This window comes from Euleptes europaea, chromosome 10, assembly GCF_029931775.1.
Source record: "Euleptes europaea isolate rEulEur1 chromosome 10, rEulEur1.hap1, whole genome shotgun sequence".
Taxonomy (NCBI): Eukaryota; Metazoa; Chordata; class Lepidosauria; order Squamata; family Sphaerodactylidae; genus Euleptes; species Euleptes europaea.
In genome coordinates, this window is record NC_079321.1 from 40,348,690 (window position 1) to 40,373,225 (window position 24,536).

Consider the following 24,536-nt stretch of genomic DNA (forward strand, 5'->3'; position numbering starts at 1 on the left):
GCCTTATACGGCCCCGGGGCCTGACATTCCCCACCCCTGGTCTATCAGATAATGTCTTGTAAGGACACAAGACACTCAATCTGCTTTCTCAATACCACAAACATCCCCTCCATTATTCTAAATGTTTTTAAAGGGGTAGCATTCTAGCACCCTGCTCAATAAACTTTCAATCCTGAACAGAATTTAAGACAAAACAGAAGCCAAGTCTAAAATTTTAAATGCACAGATGAAGCTCCACATGAGCACAGCTTTCCCATTCCATTCTATATTATCTAAAGCAGAGGATGCATCATGTGGGCAACTGCATGGCACATGAAGAAAGACTTTACCCAGCATTATACAGAGTAGCAAAATCTCTGTCCGTATCTAAGTTCTATGTGCTTATCAGAGTCCTAGAGAGATGTGGATTGTAATCTATGAATACTATTTTTGTTGCTAACATGAGTTTTATATTTTTTTAAATAAAAAAAGGATTAGTGCAAGAGGCATCGTTGCAGTAAAAAAAACTTTTAAATTTGAATGATAGTTCTAAGAAATGTAGCTATTTAGAACAATGGATGTGCATTGTCTTGTAGCTGAGAACATGCATACATACACTACGGGTCAGCAACTACCATTTTCATTGCACCTGGCCATTCTTCTTGAGTTAATGGTCTTATTAATGTTATAAAACATGCATAATATGAGTCTGTGTGGCATCACACAAGGAACATTTTTTGGGGGGAAATCTCTTGTGGAAGAGACTGTCACCTCAATCTAGAATGCACTAGTGGCCAGTTGTGTGTGCGTTTGTTGTGCACACCCCCTTCATTTCTAAGGAACTGTGCACAACAAAAGGATTTGACACTGAGCTTCATTCCTTCCATGAGGTCAGCGTTCATGTGCAAATAACACATACCCTTACAATAAAGAAAAACGTATTCTTCCTTGTAGGTTTGTTCTTTCTTTAAAAGCATATCACAGTATTAAAGTTAATAAAGCAAAAACATTATAGGTTTGATTCCGAAGAAGCATTTGAAAATAAACTGCGGCTGCAGGAAATACTCTGTCAGCAAGGCAAAAGGCCACCATCTATGCAACAACCTAAACTAATCTAAATATTAGTTCAAGCTCATCCAGTGGCATATTCATCCAAGCCCAGTTCTCCTGTAAGAGCAACCAGAAGGCACCTATTGACACATGCCGTATACTGCAAATATAGTGAAATGGCTCTTTAAACAGCCACATCTAGTAAGGGGGGGGGGGTTAATGAATAATGTTCATTGATGAAAACTGACATAAATACCATGCACTTTAATTAAAAAAATGTGGGAGGGATCACTATCAAAATATTTTGCAAACATTTCAACGAGCATAATTATATGACAATGACTGAATCCTGCTTTCCTCCTCCTAAGATTAAAGGAAATTGTTAAAATATTCAGGCAAAGGCCAAACAAGTCAATGGTGCTGTTTTTTAGGAGCGTCTCAAATATTTGTAAGGAAACAAGACCGGAGTTGCTAAATGAAGGAAGTCCATCTACTGAACTTTCCTTTTGTCCACATCCATTCAGTGTGTCGTTCCTTCAAAGCACAAAGATCAGTGACAAAACTGAATGAAACAGAAACACCATGAAATACAATATGCTAGCTACAGTATGTGACTGAAAACAGAGCTTTGAACTAAAACAATGCAAGGTTTGTTCTAGAGGTGCTTTTCTAAAACTCCCCCCTAACCTCCATAATATCAATAGGTACTGTTTAGGATCACTAGATCACAGGACCAAGAGCCACCCCATGCCTGGCAATGTCTAACCTTTAAGAAGTTCGTATGCCGGCAAACAAAGGTTAGGAGACATTAGGGTTGTACTTGGCCAGACACACTGGGGGCAGAAGCCCATGCTACCATTTCACAGTAGGCGTTTAATGTACAAAGAGTCCCTAATGCATTTTAATGTGAGACTGTCGTGGGGGGAGCACAAAGTTTTATTTTCTTGTAAAAGACAGTAAACTTAAACAAGCGCACTTTGACCCATTCTGAAATAAACTATCTTCAAAACTGAAGAGGTCATCAATGCTGATTCTATGACCTTAGGCAGTTAATGACCGGGAGGGCATCTTGGCCATCTTCTGGGCATGGAGTAGGGGTCACTGGGGGTGTGGGGGGTAGTTGTGAATTTCCTGCATTGTGCAGGAGGTTGGACTAGATGACCCTGGTGGTCCCTTCCAACTCTATGATTATATGATCTGAAAGGGTCTTCAGAAGCAATTTTAAACCTGCTCGAGTTGTCCACACATAGTACAGGCAAAGAAACAGGCTAATCTTGTAATGCTACAACAGGGATGTATGAGACTACTTGCATTTCTGCTGCCCAAATGCACTGTTCAGGTAGACAGAAAGAAAGGAAGACAGAAAGTCTCTGGGAGGTAAAAAAGATATGATGCTGGAAGATGGCACTCAGGCAGCTACTGGGGAAGAGCGGAGGACAAGTACAAGTAGAGCTATTCTTAATGATGCAACTGGACTAAAGAAGGAAATTCAGTTGTTGACGTGAATGGACGCAAAACAAAAGTCCAGAGCTGTTCGACGCATATAATAGGAACATGGACAATAATGCTAGGAAAAGTTGAAGGCAGCAGAAAAAAGAGGAAGACCCAATGTGAGATGGATTGACTCTAAAGGAAGCCACGGCCATCAGTTTGGAAGACCTGAGCAAGTCTGTTAACGAGAGGCTGTTTTGTAGGACACTGATTCATGGCATCACCATGAGTTGGAAATGACTTGACAGCACTTAGCACACACATAGATGAATGTATATACAGTACAACATGGAACCAGTCCCTAAGCTAGTAATTCCCCCAGCTCCTAGGGCACCATTTTAATGGGTTGAAATTGGGGCCACTTTACACTCTTCCGAAGCTCTCAGAACAAGTACAAGGTATTCTTCTGGGATGGACTGTGGTTAAGTGAGAGGGTAAATACTTGCATGCAGAAGATCTCAGGTTTAATCCCCCATACCTTCAGCTGAAAGGATCTCAGGTAACAGGTGTCAGGAAAGACCTTTCTCCGCTTGATGAGTGGGATGTTTTACGTTTTAAAAGATAATGTTATTTCATAGACGGGAGCCAGTTAGAGTACTGGACTAGGATGAAGAAGACCATGGGTCAATTTTTCACTCAGCCCTCAAGCTCATTAGCGCCCTTGGGCTGGTCACCCACCCCGCCTAATGTGCCTCACAGAATTGTTGTACAGACAAAATGGATGTGTCTTGAGTTCCCTTGAAGAAGGAGAGGGTAAAAATGTAAAATAATCTAGTCTAACTGCCCATAATTAGCAAAGAAAAGAGAGATCAATACAACATAGGTACTCTAACAATGGGCACAGTGCAACCCTAAATAGACTTAAAACCTTCTAAGCCCATTGAGTTCAATGGATTTAGAAGGGTGCAACTCTGCTTAGGGTCACACAGTTACTTATTAAAGATGCAGGTCCTCTCACAGCACTGTAGCATATCCCACAACACAGTCTAGTATCATTGTACTAGCAGGTACAGAAAGGGTTAAATATAGCCTTCTTCATGCCCAATCAAGTTCAGCTATCTCTTCTTATTGTGTCCTACTTCTCTGCATTTTGCAAAAGGAATCTTCACAGTCATCAGTAAAAAGTCAGAGCTAGTATAGTGGATAAATGAAGGGGTTCCTGTTCCCTTCCCCAAGTTCTCTGCTTGACAGCTCATGCTGCTAACAAACAGAAAATACATCCCCCCTTCTATGTCTACAATCAGTTGGAAGGATGCCATCTCTTGGGCATCTCTTGATTTTTTTTCTTTCTCATCATGGTGCTTTTCCACTTCAAATGTAATGTAACCTGACACCTTTACTAGAAAGGTTGCCATTTCTGGGTTTGGAAATACCTGAAGATTTTGGGGGTGGACCTTGAGGAGGGTGGGGTTTGGGGAGGGAATGGACATCAATGGGGTATAGTGCCATAGAGTCCACCTTCCAAAGCGGACATTTTCTCCAGGTGAACTGATCTCTATCGCCTGGAGATCAGTTGTAATAGCAGGAGATCTCCAGCCACCACCTGGAGGTCGGCACCCCTATTTACTAGTGGCTAGTAGGGATGTTGAAAAGTTTGATGCGAGCTGACGGAGCAGGACTTTTGCATTAGAGTCTTTAGGACCCGTTTTCCCCAAGATTCCAAGCATGGATATGCCATTCACATGAGCTTCTTTTTATTTCTGGCTATGAAGTAGATGTTTGATTACATCTGTAACAGGAATTTAGCATGAGCTTATCTGTATTTTCTGGTGCTATTCATTCTTCCTTGACAGCACCAGCAAAGCTATGGCTCAGTTGTAGGTTGGCCTATACCTACCCACTGATATTAAACATCAACTCACTTTTTGTAGTGCACTAAAACTAAAGTATGGTTCCCCCCCCCTTTAATCCTGCCCTCCCTGCTGTCTTGTCTAGAAAACAAGAGTAGTGGTTTTCCTCCCTGTGCAGCCTAAGGGGATTTCCTCCCCCCTATAGGATTATTATAGAGTATTTCTGTTTCCCTACCCTACCAAACCATTATGGAATGAAAGTCAAGCCATGAAGTTCAATTCAGGGTAAATTATTTTCCCTTCAGTGGTTGGGGAAATCTTGGACTCACTAGAAACTAAAATAAATCCTGCAAGACAGTTTTCTTGTATGGGATCCTGGATTATGAGACAGAAACCAGAACTGCACTTAAATTTCACCATCACTGGCTTAGTGCCTTCACCTCAAGCTCACCTCTATTCTACTCCATCCTTCTTTGCTTTACCCAACTACTTTCCTTGGAGCCTATGTTGGAAGCAACCTCCTGACTACACAAGCCCCAGCATGATACTTGCGCTTGACTCTTGGACAACCCCCTGAAATAAACGCTTATCTCAGCCTTCTTGGCCCTCGCCCACGGTTTTGCTTGACCTCACCTTCACTTTGACACAGGAGGGCCAGTTTGCAACATGCAGTAAAGATGTGAAATAAATATCTGCTGCTGAAGCATGTATATTGTGCCAGTTGTCAGAGAACACACTTTTGATGCTCGTTTATTTACCTCACCTCATCATCGTTTTTTGCTCTGGTTTTGTTATATGTTAACACGCTACCCAGGGCAGGATCTGCCCTCCTCCTGAATGCCACGGCAATTTCTTTGGGGCATGGGATGCTTGAGACTGTTGTGCTTGCTCTACGGGAAAGACTCTGGCTGCTCTCTGAATGGGCGTGCAAGAGGGAATGGCTCAGGGCTGCCTGTGTCCCATCATTCCCTCCAACAGCCAGCAATCGGGTTCAAGAGGAGAATCAACACGTGTATGTCTCTTTGGCACATGCTTCATCCTTTTGGAACCCGGACAGCATGGCAGCATTAGTTTGCCGAGGAGGGCAATGCAGGGAATGAAAGGTTTTATAAAAGAACCCAAACTTGTAGGATGCATTAGAATGTGTGGTGGAGCACGTGAGTGGTCAAAGGATCCCCATGTTCCACCTGGGAACTTGGACAGGACCATGACGTGGTACTTTTGCCTGTCTTGCTTCTTAATTTGTCTGTTTTAAATAAACACACTTATGTTTTAAATAAATAAATATCTAGGGGGAAAGAGGGGGGGAATCACGGAGCTGAGCCTTGCAGGGATTTTCTCAAGCAAAATGGTAGGCAATGTGCTTTAAAGCAGCAAAGAAAGTCTCTGTAACAACTTTGACCAAAGAGAAGACGCAGCTCTCATTTTCTAAATTGCTGCATGCCACTGAGCTGAGAACACACCGTGGAAGTTCAGGCCTCAGCCCTCAAAGTGCCTGTAAATTCCAAGCGCCCCCCAAACCAAACACCATTTGACAGCACTTTTTATGCTGTTTTGACAACTGAAGCCTTAACCATTATAGACCAGATAAATATTTATGACCCATTTTTCAGCATATTTATTTCCATTTATACAGTTACGAGACACAGTCTGATTAGTTAACAAACACGCAGCTTATTAACAAAGCAACTGTCTGAGTCAGAACGTGCTAGATGGAACAAATGCTTGTCTAAAATAGAGGGAAAGCACCCTCTGTTGGGGCAAATGCAAAATGACTGGCTCATAATTCTCAAGACACCGCCTTGCGTTTTAACAGAGGGCGGGAGAAAGCAATTTGTCTAGTATCAGTAGAAAAAGACCTCCAGGGATGAACTTTAGTTAACCTATAATGTGTTGGTTGAACCTCATTAACATGTTTTTTTAAATATTCCTGAGTCTGGCTGATGCTAAACTACAGTAACCAAATGACAATGCTGAACAAATTCTAAAACAATTTTAGAGCCTCATCCTAAGAGCCAATTTCCATGCTTATCCGGGCTGAGGATTTTCGAAGTCATATTTCTTTAAGACCAAAGTGGAACTAGGGAGGGGGAGAAGCTTGCTCTTCCACCCTTCAGAGAGGACTGTCGGCTAGGTAAGCGTACAAATCCTCTGTATGTTGCCACTGTTGCTGCAGCAGAAATCTTTGACACGAAAACTTTCTTGCTGTAGCAGCTAGGGCCAACTTAAACATGATGGCAGATAATCCATGAACCTACCCCTTTTAAAAAATAGCAGCTATAGAAACAGCTATAGAATTCAGATCAAGACCATGGCGTGAAGTAGAGACATGGGTTTACCCTTTCCCAAGTGCTATTTCCTGACCACAACCAATCACAGACACACTGGAGATGCTATTCGTCCAAAAAGGGAAACCTTAGCCTTTGGTAACTTCCACCACCACCACCCTGACACAAATATGGAGGGAGGAACCAGGATGCCACCAGGACCTGAAAAATCTATGAGATATTTCCTGCAGGTACATCTAGTGTGAGCTTTACTACAAAGCTGTGTGGGTGATGTTCTTAAAATCCTCAGGTTGTCCCACTTCCTCGTGCTCTTCCTTCATTTCCCAGTGAGCCTTGTGCATGACAGAGGTCTACCACACATTGAGTTCCCTAGAGGAAGCAGGAAAACAGCACCCAACTCAATAATCTGGAAGTCCAAAAGGGGATACTAATATGGAGTAATATCATTTTTCCTTTTGGGTCTAATTAGTTCGCATCAAAAAGCTCTTGTTAATTTCCATTTCATCCATTCAACCATTGTTATATAATTCAAAACACCAAACATAGAGAAAGGACTGTCTTACCTTGAATACGTTCAGCTGTTGATTAATAGTCTCAGTTTCCATTCCGACAGGACCTTGGGACTCTTCATGTTCTTCTGCTTCCCCAAGCAGCTTGGAAAACTCCTTCAGTTTACAGTAGAACTCTTCAATGCGAAAAATAGTCCCTTCTACTTGTTCCTCTCTAGCTCTTGCTCTATCCAGCAATTTATTGCACTGTTTATTTAAAGCCTCCAAGTCTCTCTTTATGCCTGCCACATCAGGAGAAGCTTCGGCTTCACTTGCTAACATCGCTTTACAAGTCTTGTTTGCGTTTTCATTACTGGTGATAAGGTCTTCCAACTTCTTCAGGAAAGTTTGGATATCCTCTTGCTGTGACCTTAGTGTAATCAGGTCCCTACCCACAGAAGCCATGCTATCCAGCTCATCGTCAAACTCTGCAAACTGCGAAAACATCTCTCGGATGGTGTTTTGGAAATGACCAATCCCCTGAAGTTTGGTTTCCAGAAAGGAGCATTTATCTTCAACCTGCTGGCTGATGGCACTGTATTCTTTTCCTAATGTTTCTGCTTGCAGCAAGAGGTCAGAAACACCTGACGAATCGGAAGCATCCACCACCATTTCTTGGGCAAGCTTTTTTGTCAGGTCCACTTGAGGCTTTACGTTCTGGAGTGCTTTCTGCTGAGTTTGCATAAGTGTCAAGTGTTTGTTGCTGTAAGTCTGGGGTTTGAGAGTACTGTGAGCTTCCAGCTGCTCTCTGGCATTCTGAAGCTGCTCTTTGACTTCCCTGGATGATTCCTGAAACTCTTTTAGTCTCTGAGCCATCTTTTCCAAGCCCTCTCTTTTAGCATGCAATTGTTCTGTAACTGTATCGACTTTCTGGATCAGCAGTGCCTTTTCCTCTTGAATAATGTCTTTGTCTGTCTCACAGGCACTGAGCAACATCGCCGCCGCATTGCTCAACAGCTCCACCATTCCTTGGTGTTTGTCCAAGTCCTTCTGCAAGGTCTTTACCTGAGTGGTGGCCTTCTCTAGCTCAACAGGGTCTATTCCTATTTTGATATCAGATAGGTTGCTTTGACACTTTGTTAACCAGGGCTGCAAGTTCTCTACATGCTCTCTGTACCTGAGGGCTTTTTCCAGACAATCATTCAGCTTGTCTTGATTTTCTTTAACTTGCCTATTCATTCCATCCCAGTTCCCTTTAAGCATGTTCAGCTGGGACTGCAACTCTGCCCGTTCAGACCCTTGAGTCTTCTGGAGCAAGCTTTCACCTTCTGCAATTATTTTTTCATAGGAACCAATCTGTTCAGACAAAGTCGTCTTCAGTGCTTTCTGATCATTAATTAATGCCTGCAGAGACTCCAGATTGGCAGAGATGGGGCGAGACTGATTCTGTTCCTCTTTCTTTTTGTCCAGCCAAGCCTGGAAATCCTTAGACATTTGTTGGAACTGATGAGAACTAACGTATGTTGACTGAAGCTGCTCAATGTGATTGCCTGCAGAGCACCAGAAGAAAACATTGTAAAAATCCATAGCTATATGCAACTTTATTACTATAATTTAGTTCAGAAAAGGAAAAGACATAGGTTCTAAGAAAATACAGTCTGCTGCACATTGAGAAACTGTATTAAATGCTGGGTTCCATCCGGTACCACTGTGAAAGGAGTGATTTTGGCTTTCGCCCTCTTTCCATGGCAACCCCATGAAAAGCCACTGCTGAGGGCTGGGGAACTTTTAGGAACAGGATGTGGTGGATTTTGGCTACAACTAATAGGGGGAATCTGCAGAAATCATCTCCTCACAACTGCTTAAGGAATTCGTAACCATTCCCTCAAAAAAAGCCTCAAAAAACACAGCCAGTCCATTATAGCTGGAACCCTAGATGAACCTAAAACTCAGGACTGCTGCTTACTGACTGGACAAAATGCTGGATATCCTAATCTACCTACAGGACTGAAACTGTAGTATGGGTAAGAAAAGGGTTATGCGTGCCTATATTTCTTAAACTGCATTTGCAAAAAAAGAGGAGCAATTGGGAAGAGAATTAAATCATTATGTGGGAATCAGCCCTTGATAAACACTTGTGGAATATTTTCAATCATATCTCATTTGATACATCAAATCTGGAGATGCAAGCCTTTGGCAATGCCTACAAAAAATGGAGCGTTTGCTGTCCCCTCCATACAATCTAGGCTTCAGTGTCCAAGTTTTGGAGAAAATCAACTTTGGTACAACCCCGCTCCCATTATGTTCATGGTTTTTTCCTGGATTGCCTCACTTGCATACCAACCTGCTTTTTGTTCCATCTCCTGGAAGGGCTTGATGACTCCTTCTAATTGCCTGGCAAGCTCTGTTTTCAAGTAATCTTCTGCCACCAGTACCGATAGTTCTTCACAAAGAGTCTGAGCAGCACCTATGTTGGGCGTCTCCTGTTCTATTTCCCGTTTCAGTTCTCTGGCCACTTCCAGCTGCTGCTTCACAGCCTCAGGGTCTGTACTTACAGCCAGGAAGCTGCTGGCGGTTTGGCATGGGGGCCTGATCCAGTTTGTGGGGGTAACTGGCCTACGTGCCCTTTCCCCAAACAGGGAGGATCCCAATAAGGGATTTTGGGGGAGGCCGGAAGGGGACATGCCAAGATGGAAGGCTGCCATGAACAACCCCGGCGGGGGGCTGTTAGGGGGCATGCCTTGCCATGTGCTGTCAAATGGCCTCCTTCCAAGTGGCAGGGGACCACACAGCTGGCTGCCGTCCTTGTGTGTCCCAGGAACTGCCATCTCAAAAGTTGCCCAGCATGGCTGGGTGTTGCGCATCGACCTGCAAGGGTGGCAGGTCGATGTAGGATAACGCTGCCATGCTATGCCAATGCCTTGCTGCTGCAAACAATAACGTTGTGCCATTCCTCCAAGTTGGTTGTATGTCATCCTTGGGTCACATTGTTGGGGGTTTGGCTGGGTTCTCACTCTTAATGGGCCAGGTCTCGCCTGAGCGCCCCCAAAATTAGGCACTAGCCTGGCAACCCCGCTCCCATTATGTTCATGGGTTTTTTCCTGGATTGCCTCACTTGCATACCAACCTGCTTTTTGTTCCATCTCCTGGAAGGGCTTGATGACTCCTTCTAATTGCCTGGCAAGCTCTGTTTTCAAGTAATCTTCTGCCACCAGTACCGATAGTTCTTCACTAAGAGTCTGAGCAGCACCTATGTTGGGTGTCTCCTGTTCTATTTCCCGTTTCAGTTCTCTGGCCACTTCCAGCTGCTGCTTCACAGCCTCAGGGTCTGTACTTACAGCCAGGCAGCTGCTGAGTTTCTTATCCAAGGCTCTAAACTTCTCAGAGAGGTTTTTCAGGCAGCTTTGGTATTCCGCGCTTTTGACAATGGCTTGATCAATTCGCCCACATCGGTCACCCAGCTGTCCTGTTAAGCCATCCCATTTCTGTGCCACGGCTGCCAACTGCTTCCTCACAGTTTCATGAGAAGGTAGATGTTCACCTGGTCTCTTCAGAATCCCTTGCCCTGCTATGGTTAACTGTTCATACTGGGGTTTTCGCGTGTCAAACTCTTTGAGCAGAATCTGAGTTGAAAGTACATACAAATTATTTGCAGGATAGCAAAAAGAAATATTCCAAATTATTAACAAAGTTTTTTGACCATTCAGATATTTACCAGAACAGAACTGTAACTTGCATTGGAGAGGCAAAGTTGTACCTACTTCAGCAATTCCATACAACTGTCATGCATTATGAGGTATAAAAGAATGATGAGTCTTTTTTTTAAATAACTAATCACTTCAAATGAAGCAGAGATCAAAGATCAAGTCATAGATATAGATTTCATAGCACCTGGTAAAATCCTAGTCCAATCACTTGGTATGTGACTAACCAGAATTGTGGCACTACCGCCTTTGCCTTAGATCTCACAGATGAATTCTGTGGATGGAAAAGGGGAATGACTTTGGCCAACTCCCCCCTTCTGCTACAGACCTCCAACTCTACTCCTTGCTGATCTTGTGATTCCTTTTTCCCTGCAGAAGCATGTGGGGGTATTTTGGGCTGCAGTGGGAGGAAGAAGGATTTCCACGGATGGAAATCCCTTCTGTCTTTGGAAATCTCTGGAGGATCAAAGCCATCCTCAAACCACCTAGAATCAGTGCCACCAAAACACTGGAACAGGTTAACCATAATAAAAAAGTCCTATTGCTCTCAACTTAAAAGTACATCACAATTAACTTGAACTGGATGGGTGCTATCATGTGTAATTAATTTCATCTGAAATCAGTGGGACTAAAATCTATGTATTATGTTAAGGACTGCAGTGTTTAAAAATGAATTTGAATATAGCTGTGAACAAGTAACAGTGCAATTAATAAAAGCATCACAACCAGTTGTGTCACTTATGAGATAGAACCTGTACAGTGCTTTTTGGAAAACGTCATTCTTTGGTCCCTAGGTATTCATTATGAGAGCTGTAATTCTCGAAAGAACAAACTAAATTAGTTTTGATGATTACTGCTAAATTAGCGCAGCAAACTTCTGCTGACTGTGCCTTGGCAGTATTGTGAGTAAAGGAAACACAAGTGCTAGTTTATAAAATAACACTTAGGAGGATCTGGGGCTTACCTGAACTTGCTGCTTTTGCGTATTTAACATGTTGGGATCAATTGACAGAGGTCCAAGCACACTGACCATTAACTCCTTTTCCACCAGCCACTGTTTCAACTGAGATTCTGCAGTCTCAAACTGGGTCAGATAATTTGATGACTCTTCCAGTTTTTTCTGTCTGTCAGTTGCTACCTGGCTGAGTTCTTTCCATTTGGAATCTATGCCAAAAGAAGAACAGTACTTTCTTAATGAAACATGACATATAGGTAGGTCTACTGTAAGCTTACAGACCAGGTCTTCTAAGCCAGCAGTCAATTTGGTATGGCCTATAAACCACTAAGGCTTTTCTACCTGCAACTCACCCATATAGGGTTGCCAACCTCCAGGTACTAGCTGGAGATCTCCTGCTATTACAACTGATCTCCAGCCGTTAGATATCAGTTTACCTGGACAAAATGGCCACTTTGGCAATTGGACTCTATGGCATTGAAGTCCCTCCCCTCCCTAAACCCCACCCTCCTCAGGCTCCACCCCAAAAACCTCCCGCCGGTGGCAAAGAGGGACTTGGCAGCCCTATACCCATAAGGTTAATTGGCTGTAGGCCAAAGGAAATACATTGTCTATCCTACTGTAAGTAATTCTACATAGCAATCCAAAACAGAGAGCTGGTTTAGACAAATTCACAGACAATGTGCAGCAAAACATACCAGGCATCGCTTCCTGTCTCTAGACCTAGCAGCAGTCTATGCATGGATAACACATTTGCGTAGTTATGAAAAATCCAGCATCCATAGGCCGAACCATACAGTCATTAACCAATATTAAATCCATATTACAACCACGTTATTCAGAGTTCGGCACTTTGGATTTTTCATATGTGGATTCTATGCAAACATGACACTGTATGTAGAGAGTTGGCATGCCTGGAGGTATGTTCAGTGGGCATGGCACACAGCGCTTGATCCTGCTTACCCATCATATGTAGCTTGTAAATTCATTCAGACAAAACCAGTATTTTCAAATATTTATACCCAGCACAGCGAAGGAGAGTTATGCATGAAATCCCTTATTCCACCCACTAGATTAAGTCCCACTTGAAACATAAGTTCATTAACAATGCTCCACATATCCTGTAAAATGGTTCCTCATGTCACTGTGCAAGATCTCTCCTATGCTAAAACACAGTTAATATTGTTTCAGATTTATATTATCTTGGAGTTCTCCTTAATTTTCTTACAGAGCATTTCTTTAGAAGCATCACAACACTCAGAGGAACTAAGGGGGGAAGTTTTACAAACTCACTGTCCAAACATGGGCATTCCTTAAATGTTGGCAAATATATTAAGGAAGATGTTTTTTTAAAGAACAGCCAAACAGTACTAAAAACCTCACGACTGACAGAAATGTATCACAGCATTGAAAAGAGCAGAGAGAAAGACCTACAGGACAACCCCATGTCAGTTTTATGATATTAGTGCCATTAAATTGGCTTTCTAAAAATTAATGTGTGAATCTGCCAACAAAATGATAATTATTTAAACAATTAAAACCATGAAGCCTTCTAAGGCAGTAGTGCAGAACAGGACTGCATTATTGTCTATTCTTAGGTGGCTGAAATGCCACTGAAATAGAGCGTTAAACTTCCTGGAAGGAAGTCAGGATGTTGATGCAATTTTAAATTAAATAAATTGGTATGTGCAGGGTTGTGGCCCAAAGCTAGGGCTGCCAGGTCCCCCCCTCTCCTCCAGCGGAAGGTTTTGGGGCAGAGCTGAGTGGATCGCGCATGCCAATGCGCTGGCGCGCGCATCACTGTGCCGCGTCACTGTGGTAAAAGGCCCCTTGCAATGCATTTACACCTGGAAGTGCCACATCGCAAGCTTTACCACTCAAGGCCTCTTACAAGGCGGCACTTCCGGTAAACCGGAAGTGACATGCTGCAGCGTGTACGCACGCGTGCACGTTTGCCTGCCGACCCTCAGCTGGTTGGCGGGCAGAGGGTGAATTGCCGGGGGTTTGCCCGCTACCACCGGGCACCTGGCAACCCTACCCAAAGCTCTAGTGTGAACAGGAGTGAACCAAAATAATATTCTTGCATATGGCAGTGCAGACAGTGCTGTAAAGCTAGTACAGCATTGCTAGGGGTAAAAAAGAAACAAGTTGTGGCTATTAGCATTAAATGAATCAAACATATGGACTTCCGGTCCATTTTGATGTCTATAGCAAGCACAGCATAATACCTATTTTATCCAACATCTGTTTCCATTTGGGTGCCTCGGGAGAGCCTGGGTTCTTCTCCAGCAATTCTGTGACTCTGTCTTTGAGCTCTTGCAGTTTATTCTCGTTCTGTTTCAACTCTGTTTCAAATAGCTAACGAGAAGGAACATATTAGGGCTTAAGAACACATACACTAAGCACACTTGACAAGGAGGGGTACTTCACAGAGATGGCTTCCTTTTTAAGGGAGCTAGCCAAATTCAGCTCCAGTATAAATGATGTACCCCTGATAGGCATTTTTAATGAGATTTCCATCAAAATGTTGCACAAAGGGCTAATATACGATAGTCAGAAAGGGCTAATATATGGTAGTTCCGCCTCATTAATTATTAAATAGATCCTCCACATTAATCTGAACAGGAAGCTCTATTTAAAAATTGATCACCCTTAATTGATAGTTTACAACACAGAAAGAGACAAAAGCCACCTTATGTTGCTCCACTTGTTCCTTGACTGCTTCCCCATCTAGAAGAGCCGCTTCCCATTTTGCTGCAGCCCTATCCATTTTCTGTAACCATTCCATCATTGAATTTGATTCTTCTTGGACATTCTGCATATTTGAAAGCATGGATTCCAATTCGGATCTTTTTTCTTTCAATATTCCTCCCAAATTATCATAGTTATGGCTTACAGTTGACATGTCCTGTTGAACAGCGGCCAGTTCTAAGAGGAAAGAAGTGGATACAAGTTTATTTAAGAAAACATGAACTTTTAACTTGACGTCTAGCAGAGATACAAATATCACCCGTTAAAAATGTAAAGACCAGCATGAAATAATAACCACAGCAAATTCATTACAGTAACTTCTTGCTTATACCACCACCACCAACACCCAAAATAAAAGTGAGTTAGGAACAGTCACCATATTATTAGCAGGAGGGAAAATTTTGCACAAGGACTTGAGGAAGAATATTGTCCAAGCCACATGGTATATGGAGAGAAGATTCAGTGGGTGCCCCCCTGTTGTCAAAACACTACAGTATACTTCCAGACAATGAAGACTACTGGAAATTCTCAAACACATGAGGACTTCTCACATGTTAGGATTGTCCAGTCATCTAGCAACATTGGAAAAAGATAATTACTACAATAAATTGAATGACAAATTATGACCTTCATTTTGTTCAATTCAATAATATCCTTGGTGTAGCAATACGATATGTACTAGTTTGTATGGAGTGATTAAGTTTTTTTATTTGTTATTGTTTTCTTCTTTTTTTATAATAAAGTAAATAAATCCTCTGTTTCCTTGGTTTGGATCAATCAATATATTTTCCTATGATTTGGAATATTTCCTATGATTTGGAATATTCATGTCGATCAGCCCTTCCTACTACTTCAAAATGTTTATATAAATCCTGGATCTAGCTAATAAATCTAATACAGTTAATGACTGATGAGGAATCTATCAAATGCTTTCGGCAAGGTTCGTACTCAATTAATGTTCTAATAGAGTAATGTCTAATGAGTAAAGGGTAATAATGTCTAATGGAATTCTGTTACCTGTAGTTATCTGAACAATATTGTATTTTGTAAATGCAATTATATTGGATAGTAATAATTAAAATAGCTATTGCTTACCTCCTTTCCTGCAGAATTCAAGCAGAATCCCTAGATGCTATCCTGAGCTTCCTTATATTGCCCAGCTGCTAGCAAACCTCAGTATGCATGCCACCCTTCTGCAACTGGTAATATCCAATAAATGGGAGGAGGACAGGGAGGAGAAACCTAGGGCAAGTCAAGCCTTCTCCTTGATCCTGGCTGTGGATTACCAGTCTTCCTTCCATTCTCCCTTTCTGTTTAGCTATTTCACTAAATACCTGAACTTTCCCCCCTTGAAACAACCCTCACCCCTCTTTCTGCCTAGCTGCTTCACTGCATTACCAAAGCTGTCCAGTACCATTCATTCTCTTGTGCCCACATCCCTACACTTTATTTTCTCTTGAAAAGGAAATAAAAGTGTGGAAGAAACATGTGATTATGACCACGACACTCATTCATTCATGGTCTCTTGGAAGATAATGGATCAGGAAGGGGGGATTTGAAGGGGCAGCTCTCTGTGTAGGGATGAAGGTACAGAAGTAGGTCAGTTGCAAACCGCTTTTGACTAACAATGGCTTGCATGGAGCAATTTCTATTGTGTATGTTAGCAAATGGAATAAAAGTATGTTATTAAGAGACATATTTTGTCCTGCCATGTTTAAAAGCCTGCCCTCCCAACTGGAATTAACAGCTTGGTGGCTCACTGCTAGCAGGATGGAGAGCTTGAGTGAAGGCAGATTGAGGGAGTGTCTCCAAAAATAATAATTGATAGCTGAATGCATTTGAACACCATAATTTTGTACTGCTCTATGCTTCCATTTCTGTCTGCATGAGGGTGAGGAAGCAGTGCTACAGAACAAACTAGGATTTCTACATTCAGATGTCATGACAAGCCACACGGAGTACAAACTACAATTAACAAGCCAGATACAAACCATACAGAATCCCAGTTCCATATCCATTAACTAACCATAATTTTTTGGGGAGTATGCACTTGATGTCTGCCTACAGCTCTTGTCACATTTATTAATTTGTGAGCCATTACTAGCTATTACACACCTTTGTTTGTCAGGAAACCCTGGGTGCCTGTAGTACCTCCTTCACCATTTAACAGTGTTCCACTGATAGCTGGAAGAGATAAAATGTGAACTGTAGTGCTCATATAATATAAAACTTCATTGATCTGGGCTTCATCAGTATTTAACCCTTTCTAACAAAGTTTAAAGCATTTTAATCATAATTGTGCATGTTTCCACAAATGCATGGTATTATCTCTAAATTTTATTTGAAAGTAATTAGTGCACTAATTTTGGGGTCTTAGATAAGTGAAGAAGTCTTTGGAAACACTCTAGGGAAAGAACAGCTCAATCAAAATCTGTTCCTTAGCCTTGATCAAATACTCTACAAATAGCCAATTACTTAAGCCACTCCACCGAAACTCTGGAAACCTACTGTAAGCCATATTTTTAAACCTATGTATACAATTTCAAGAGAATTATTATTTTCAAAGGATTAACTGTGAAAGTGAGGAGAAGGAGGAGGATTAGGTTCAGAAGAAGCACATCTTCAGAATCCAATTCCTGTCCCCTTGTACTCTTTCAGGCACAAGCCTTAAAGGTAGCCTTCTCATAAAAAAAACATTTAGGATATTTTTACCCATTGCAGAATCCATCCTAGATCAGTTCACATGCATTCCTTGGAACAATTCTACTGTCGATAGAATTGTAGACATAAAGCTGTAGTGATAAAATGATAACTTGGAACAATTTCTTCTTCAGCTGTTTGCATACAGATACACACACTCGTGTACAAAGTGTCTATGTAACGCATTAGTTGTGAAGGTTGTATGCATACAGAACTTGCTGCTTAGAGGTAGACACCCTGATTCCTTTTTGGCTGCCCTTTCCAAGTGTTTTAAAGCAGCCATTCAATACATGTTTGTGCAACTGTCTCGGTGTACATGCGTCATGTTTTCAGCATCTGCACTGATGCACAAAACAAGGGTGAAAAACTGCAAAGAAATCATTACACACTCATTAAAATATCCCTATTTGGATTCGGGTCTATGATTCCACGTATTGTTGAACTGGACCTACAATGAGAAATTGCCCTGTTCATTTCTACTGCAAACCTAGTTGTGTTTACGCCCTGTTTTAGTTGATCCAAAGGCAATTTAATGTCAAAACACGCATTATTTATGAAGGAAATAAGAGCACTCAGTAGAACCTATTGCATGTATATTTAAACAGAGAGCATGAAGATGATTACCTAATGGGGCAGAATTAATGGTTGCCTTGGAGAAGGCTAAGTATTCACCCCTTGCCACCAGCTGGAAGGTGAGTGCTAGCCTAACGGCAGCTAGGAAACAGTGAGAGAAAATCTCAGCCAAGTAAGGGAGCTGTTCTCATAATAAGATAGTGGGACCTTTCTACATTCCCTACTGTGGAAAGAACTCTCGCTAGCACACATCCAGGACACCTGCACCTTTAATTATGAAAGTAATACAGAAGTGACCGACAAAACTCAGTGAGCAAAGTTTGAACAGATCCTTTACCCTTTTACATTATTTTAGTAGAAGTTGCACTGCTGGTGTGAATAGAGCTGATTTCACACTTCACATTTCTACAATGCTTCCCCCTGAGATTTCTTGCTTTTAATTTCTGTTTATCAAGAATCAGTAGATATTACAGAATAATAATAAAGATGAGGGAATATTCTGTCAACTCGTGTTAACAGCAATGCCAAACTAAAATGCAGATATGAGTAAAGACAACACCAGAAGTGCTAGTATCTTTTGTGTACTAATGGCTCTGATTGTTCTTAAGCCTGTTCTCCGCTTTGATCCTGCCAAAATATTGACATGGGAATGAAACCCTTAAATTTATCGACTGCCCAAATTTGTTGTCAAAACTCTTGCACTCACAGACGTAATGTTCACTTGAGAGCCAAGTAAACATCACAGGGAGCCAAGTAAACATCACAGGTCTTCAAACACACAATTTATTTTTGTTAGCCTATCACTTGTATCCACATGCAGTATTTCGATTTTTAAAATGTTTCTTGTTGTGCTTATCCATTTGAACATACCCGATTTGCCTCCCCTTGATTTTGCAGGGGAAGTCACAGCACGGATTAGGTTACATAACGCTGCTCCTCTGCTGGTCATTTTCTGAATTTCAGGTGCCTTTGAAATCCATTCATCACCCAAATTCTACAAATGTGAAATATAGTTAATCTCAAATATATAGGACTGTGTTGTACAATCAACAACAATCTTTATTATTATAGTCCACGATCAGTATATAAATAAAGAAAACATTAATTACAAAAGGGATAAAAGTAATATACAAAATTCATTAATAAACACAGGATAGTCCTCATGGATACCAACTAAAACTACACATGTCTGACTACAAATTAGCACTTGGACACTCTCCTGGGTAAATACTAAAAATTAGGTCATTTCAGTGACTGAAATCACTGCCACTCTTCAGTGCTGAAGGCCCTTCCCACTTTTTTTTTATTACCGACCACGGTGCAGCTGTGTTGTAGATACAGGTTGAGTGTCCCTTATCTGGACTGCTTGGGACCAGAAGTGGTCTGTATTTCAGATCTTTCCATATATTGGTACATTTTGGAATTTTTCTATATACATAATGAGATATCTTGGGGATGGGAACCAAATTCATTTAAGTTTTATATACACTTTAGACACACAACCTGAATGTAATTCTAAACAAAAAATTTCAATAATTTTGTGTACACTGAACCACCAGAAAGCCAAGGTGTAATTATCTCATTAGAATACCTGTATCAGTTGTCAAACAAGAGCAACAACAAACAACAAACTAACAGTGGCAGGCTTTCAGTCTCCACCTACGATGAAGTACGCTGCATTTTATTTTATTTTTTAGGTGAGAGGAAACATTGAAAGCAGGCAGCAGTTCAAAGGGTCTGGTTTTCGGATCAGCCCGGATATGGGATGTACAGATAAGGGATACTCTACCTGTATTTATTTTTATGAAAATCAGAAAAAAACAATACAATATGTTCCATCATAGTTTAAAAACTGGGCACAAATTAAAGAAATGGATTCGTTTATTAACTTTTTATACGACTTTCCAAGGTGTGTTGAACTGGTATAATTAAAAATGCATATTACATTCCTGAATTTACTGCTGAGGGCAACATCAGTTCAGACAGCATGGCTTAATTACTTCACCATGAATCCTACTCATTAAAGTATCATATATCATTGCAAGAAATATCTCACCTTGGTGTTCTGCAAACACTTCTTTAAAGTCTCAGTACTTAAAGAGGGCTGCATAGTTGGAATTCTTTCTGTCATCTCACCTATCCACTTTTTCAAACATTCTACATGAAGCTTGAATGTATCCATTTGTTGTTGACAAGAGGATACGTCTTCTTCTCTGTGTAATGGAAAACAACAAAATGTTAGATGCACCTAGTTCTCAAGATTCAAGATAGACTTATGAGTTGTATTAATACCAACTTGAACTGACACATAAACACCTGGGACTGAAACAGTCCCTTGAGTCGGCCTAAGATTCGTTTATGCATTCACACTGAGGTGGCCAATTTCTACTTCTTGATGCACTCCCTCAGACTGCATCCAAGGCTGCTTTGTAGGCGCAACCTTAAGACACAGCTTTCTGAAAAACACAAGGAAATGCTATGGGATAGGCGGACATGGAAAGCCCCAGTGTGACCATGAGACACTACACACAGCCCTTTGGATTTCAGCCTACACAAATAAAATGTTAGCTTATAGGCTACTAATTCATTAAGAACTGCTAAATGAATTGTAGCCACCATGTAAATTGTGCATCATTTAGTTAGCAGCTCTTATAATTATAGATTAAACTTTTACTGGGCAATCCTAAGAACCCTTTCCTGGGAGTAAACCTCACTGAATAACATGGGGCTTACTTCTGGGTAGAAATGCTTAGGATTATTTCTCCTACTCATTTCATTGGTAGTTTAATCAACTCAAGCTTCACTGTGAGGAAAATGTTAACCAGATGGACTTACTTCTGGGTGGAGATGCTTAGGATTATTTCTCCTACTCATTTTATTGGTTTATTGGACACATCCTGCCTGTGCTCAACAATTGTGTTGGCTACAAGTTTCTTTCTGGGTTCAATTCAAAGAGCTAGTTTTTATCTTTAAATGGCCTTGCAACAAGATGCTTTAAGGACCGCCAGCTCCCATATATGCTTGCCCAATAGTTATGGCCATTGAAAGCTCTGCTACATGGGACCTTATTCTCAAAGGTAAGGTGAGAGGCTACTAAGGGAACGCGTTCTCCATTCCAACAGAGGTTTAATCCATGGAAAGCCCTTGCTGTAGCAATCTACTTGGTACCGTCTGATGTCTTCGTGGTGACAAGTTTTATCTGCCTTGACTTTTTCAGTTGATTGTCACTGCAGGTTGTGCTCTTAGTTCTGGCCTTTACCAGTATCTGGTCTCTTTGCTGCAAGTTTAATTTATGAGAAACCATTTTTTGCTGCTTTTATCTCATCTTGATTTTAATTATGGTGTCCTCTTGCTGTTCTCTATTCATATTGTCATCTGAATAGAAAAAGGGGAGGGGCTGTGGCTCAGTGATAGAGCATCTGCTTGGCATGCAGGAAATTCTTGCCCAGAAGAAATTATTTTTCACCTTGACAGCTGTAATCATTTCTACCATCATTGTGATGCGCTGTTCTTAAATTCCATTACCGTACTCACTTTTCTCGCACAGTCTCTTCCATTGCCCTAAACTTCTTTGACAAGGTGTTGACTTTTTCTAACACTAATGACTTGTCACCAGGAACAGCATGAGAAGAAAGTTCTTCAACAAGGTGCTGCAAAGCTTCAAGATCTTTTTTCTGCTCTGCCAATTCAGAGTTGATTTCCTACAAAATGGACAAGAACAATTACTTCATATCAGACAGAACGGCCAGCTGAACTTGGCAGGTTGTCTCATAGCAGTGGATGTAATGGATACGTTTACTGTTATACTACCATACTCAGTAACACTGCGATACTGGTTTTACAGCAGTAGAAATTTACCTGCATATATAGAGACATTTCAGTAACATCCTTCCCTGGGATGTCAGATTCACTGAGAGCCTGAGCTTTCTTGTTTAAGAATGACTGAAGTTTATCCGAGAGGAGTTCAAATAGTTCCACTTTTGACTTCAATTCCTCCATCTTTTCAAGCTTTTTCGTGTGCTTCTTACTGGCTTCACAAAACCGTACAGAGAGCTCGTTCATTTTAGCTTGTAAAGAGGATGCAGTGGATGGATCGGTTGTTTCAATGAATTTGTTCACTTTTTCACTCATGGCATTCAGACTGCTCTGACGACCTGCAATATCTTGTTCCAGTGCCTGAATTAAAAATGCAACAAATAAAGAAGCCTGAGAAAACAGCAATGACAATTTGTGTTTCTAGATGGGTGAACTAATCAGTCACCAGCTGTTGTAAATAAATCTAACAATCCAGTATATTTTTATCCTGGCTTTGTGCATGGTTTTCCGTTCACCATTAAATTCCTACAACACCCTTGTGAGGAAGGTGAGGCTGAGCAAATGTGACTGGCTCAAGGTTACCAAGCAAGCTTGAAGGCAGAGAGGGCATTTGAACCAAGGTTTTACAAATCCACTCTACTCCATTGGCTGGCAAATGTTCTCCTAAACTCAGCACCTCCAGCAATGGTAGCCACAATCTTAGAATTATTCCTCAGAAGAGGTATTTGTTATCCTAGGGATTTGAAAATACAGCTCCTGGTTTTGTGTCATAGTAGCTATTTCCTTGTGCTGATCATGCCAGCACATTTGATCTAGATGCAGTCAAAAATATATTTCCATTAAGCTTCACCTATTATTTGTAAAACGTCACTGTAAATTAAGTGCTGATTAGAAGTTACAAGTGGGGTCCCACGAAACTCACAGGGAGGAAATCCCACATCCCCTCTCCCAGCTCACGTGGCACTGCTCCGGGCAAGCACAATGAGACCTCCTCCTCCCCACCAGCCCCGCTGTCTTGCTGGCTCGCCCAGCACTGCTCTGAGCAAGGCCTCCCCCCCAGCCCCACTTTCTTGCTCGGTTCTCTTCTGTGGCAGAAGCTGAACAGCGTTGTCTGCTCATGCGCACACAGTGGTTTTTTAAATTGGGGGAAATTAAACCCCCTGGGTTTTTTTAAGTTTCAGATTTTTCTGCAGACCTAGGGAATCTCCTAAATCTGCAGAAAAACCTGTTGGGGGTGAGCGTGCTCCCTATCTGTGGATTTACGTATCTGCAGGCAGGGGGTACACTTCAGAATTAGATATATAGAGTTATATTATCAGAAAGAGTTTGCTCTATTAAAATGTTACTCACCATACTTTTACTAATGACATCTTGAATAGCAGCAGAATTCAAAGGCACTTGACTTTGCTCCTCAAGGCTCTTCTCAACATCATTCATCCAATCAAGCATTTCATTCAGTCCATCTTGAACGCTTAAAGAACGTGTCAGAGTGATCTGGAGTTTCTCATTCCGTTCATTGACTGCTTTGGACAAGTGGTTATACTTGTCCACAACCGTATCTGAAAGATACATACAGGAAAATGAATTTTTCATAGACTTATAAGGGCGTAGATGTGATGTGTTACCAATGGTTCATTTGTGATTCACCATGACAACAGCATCCCCCCAGTGTCCCATGCAGAAGATTTTTCTAACCCTGCACCCTGTGCTCTTGTAATTAAAGATGCCAGGCATGGAATCTAGGATACCTTTCATTTGGGATGATAAACTTTTCATTAGCAGGACTTTTGTACTTTTAACAATTGTAAACTTACCTGAGCAGTAACAATATTTGTGTGGTAACACTTAGTATGCCCCGACCTGGATGGCCCAGGCTAGTCCAAACGTGTCAGATCTCGGAAGCTAAGCAGGGCCAGCCCTGGTTAGTATTTGGATGTAAGACCACCAAGGAAACCCAGGATTGCAATGCAGAGGCAGGCAATAGCAAACCACCTCTGAACATCTGTTGCCTTGAAAAAACCCTACGGGGTTGCCATAAGTCAGCTGTGACTTGATGGCACTTTCCACCACCAGCAGCACTTAGTATATAATGTAATATGCACATGAACACATGAGTCTGCCTTATGTGACCTGGTCCATCAAAGTCAGTATTGTCTACTCAGACTGGCAACAGCTCCCCAGGGTCTCAGGCAGTGGTCTTTTAAGTCACCTATTACCTGGTGCTTTTAATTGAAGATGCCAGGGGAGTGAACCTGGGACCTTCTGCATGCCAAGCAGATGCTCTACCGCTTAGCCACAGCCCTTTCCCCTATGATTAACGTGTACACCACATGGCAGCCCATTTGTGCACATTCTTGATTTATATGATTTCTACACAACTGCCCCTGTGGGAATGTGTTTCCTAGACTGGGTAACTATGTGCATAAGCCTTCAAGTGAATCACAATGTTATGCAATGCTTTGTTACAGGCTTCAACATATGGAACATATGAACTGTTGTGTCAGTGTTGTGCATAGACAGAATTTACCTATTTCTGAATTATGAAGCTTTCATAAAAGCCATTTAAAAGCCTTTAAGACAAACCCGGGCTTGCCTTTTATTCCATTCCATTTAAGAAACAGGTCTGAACTCTTTTTTCCTTCATAGAAGCATTTCTGCTGAAACTGTGAAATGAGTTAGAAGTGAAGTGAGTTGGTAGTATGCCAAAGCCAAACAGTTACTAATGCCTTATTAGTTAACTTTCAGATGGAAGTAAGCAGCTGAAAGCAAATACAGCAGATTATTCAAAGAGATCTGTGAGGATGGAATTTGTCTTATATTGTGCCAAGTATGATATCAGAGGAAATACTTTGTAGTTGCCATTCCTCTGTCAGCTCTTGGTGACTTCTAGGTTAGTGTGACCTTAGTGGTTTTCTCCTGTTTAGCAGAAGACTACTCTATGGTGAACACTG

General features: G+C 41.5%; 1 protein-coding gene across 1 annotated transcript in view; it reads right to left on the reverse strand.

The window, feature by feature from the left end:
* Window positions 1-24,536, reverse strand: part of DST (dystonin) — a 389,172-nt gene that overhangs the window by 100,363 nt on the left and 264,273 nt on the right. The window contains exons 45-55 of the mRNA XM_056856095.1: window positions 22,936-23,144; window positions 21,628-21,945; window positions 21,304-21,470; window positions 19,826-19,982; window positions 18,640-18,763; window positions 16,612-16,680; window positions 14,438-14,673; window positions 13,974-14,103; window positions 11,755-11,954; window positions 10,214-10,709; window positions 7,162-8,636 (exon numbers count right to left, since the gene is read on the reverse strand). Of these exons, the coding sequence (XP_056712073.1) occupies window positions 7,162-8,636; window positions 10,214-10,709; window positions 11,755-11,954; window positions 13,974-14,103; window positions 14,438-14,673; window positions 16,612-16,680; window positions 18,640-18,763; window positions 19,826-19,982; window positions 21,304-21,470; window positions 21,628-21,945; window positions 22,936-23,144 (3,581 nt within the window). The remainder of the gene's footprint in view (window positions 1-7,161; window positions 8,637-10,213; window positions 10,710-11,754; window positions 11,955-13,973; window positions 14,104-14,437; window positions 14,674-16,611; window positions 16,681-18,639; window positions 18,764-19,825; window positions 19,983-21,303; window positions 21,471-21,627; window positions 21,946-22,935; window positions 23,145-24,536) is intronic.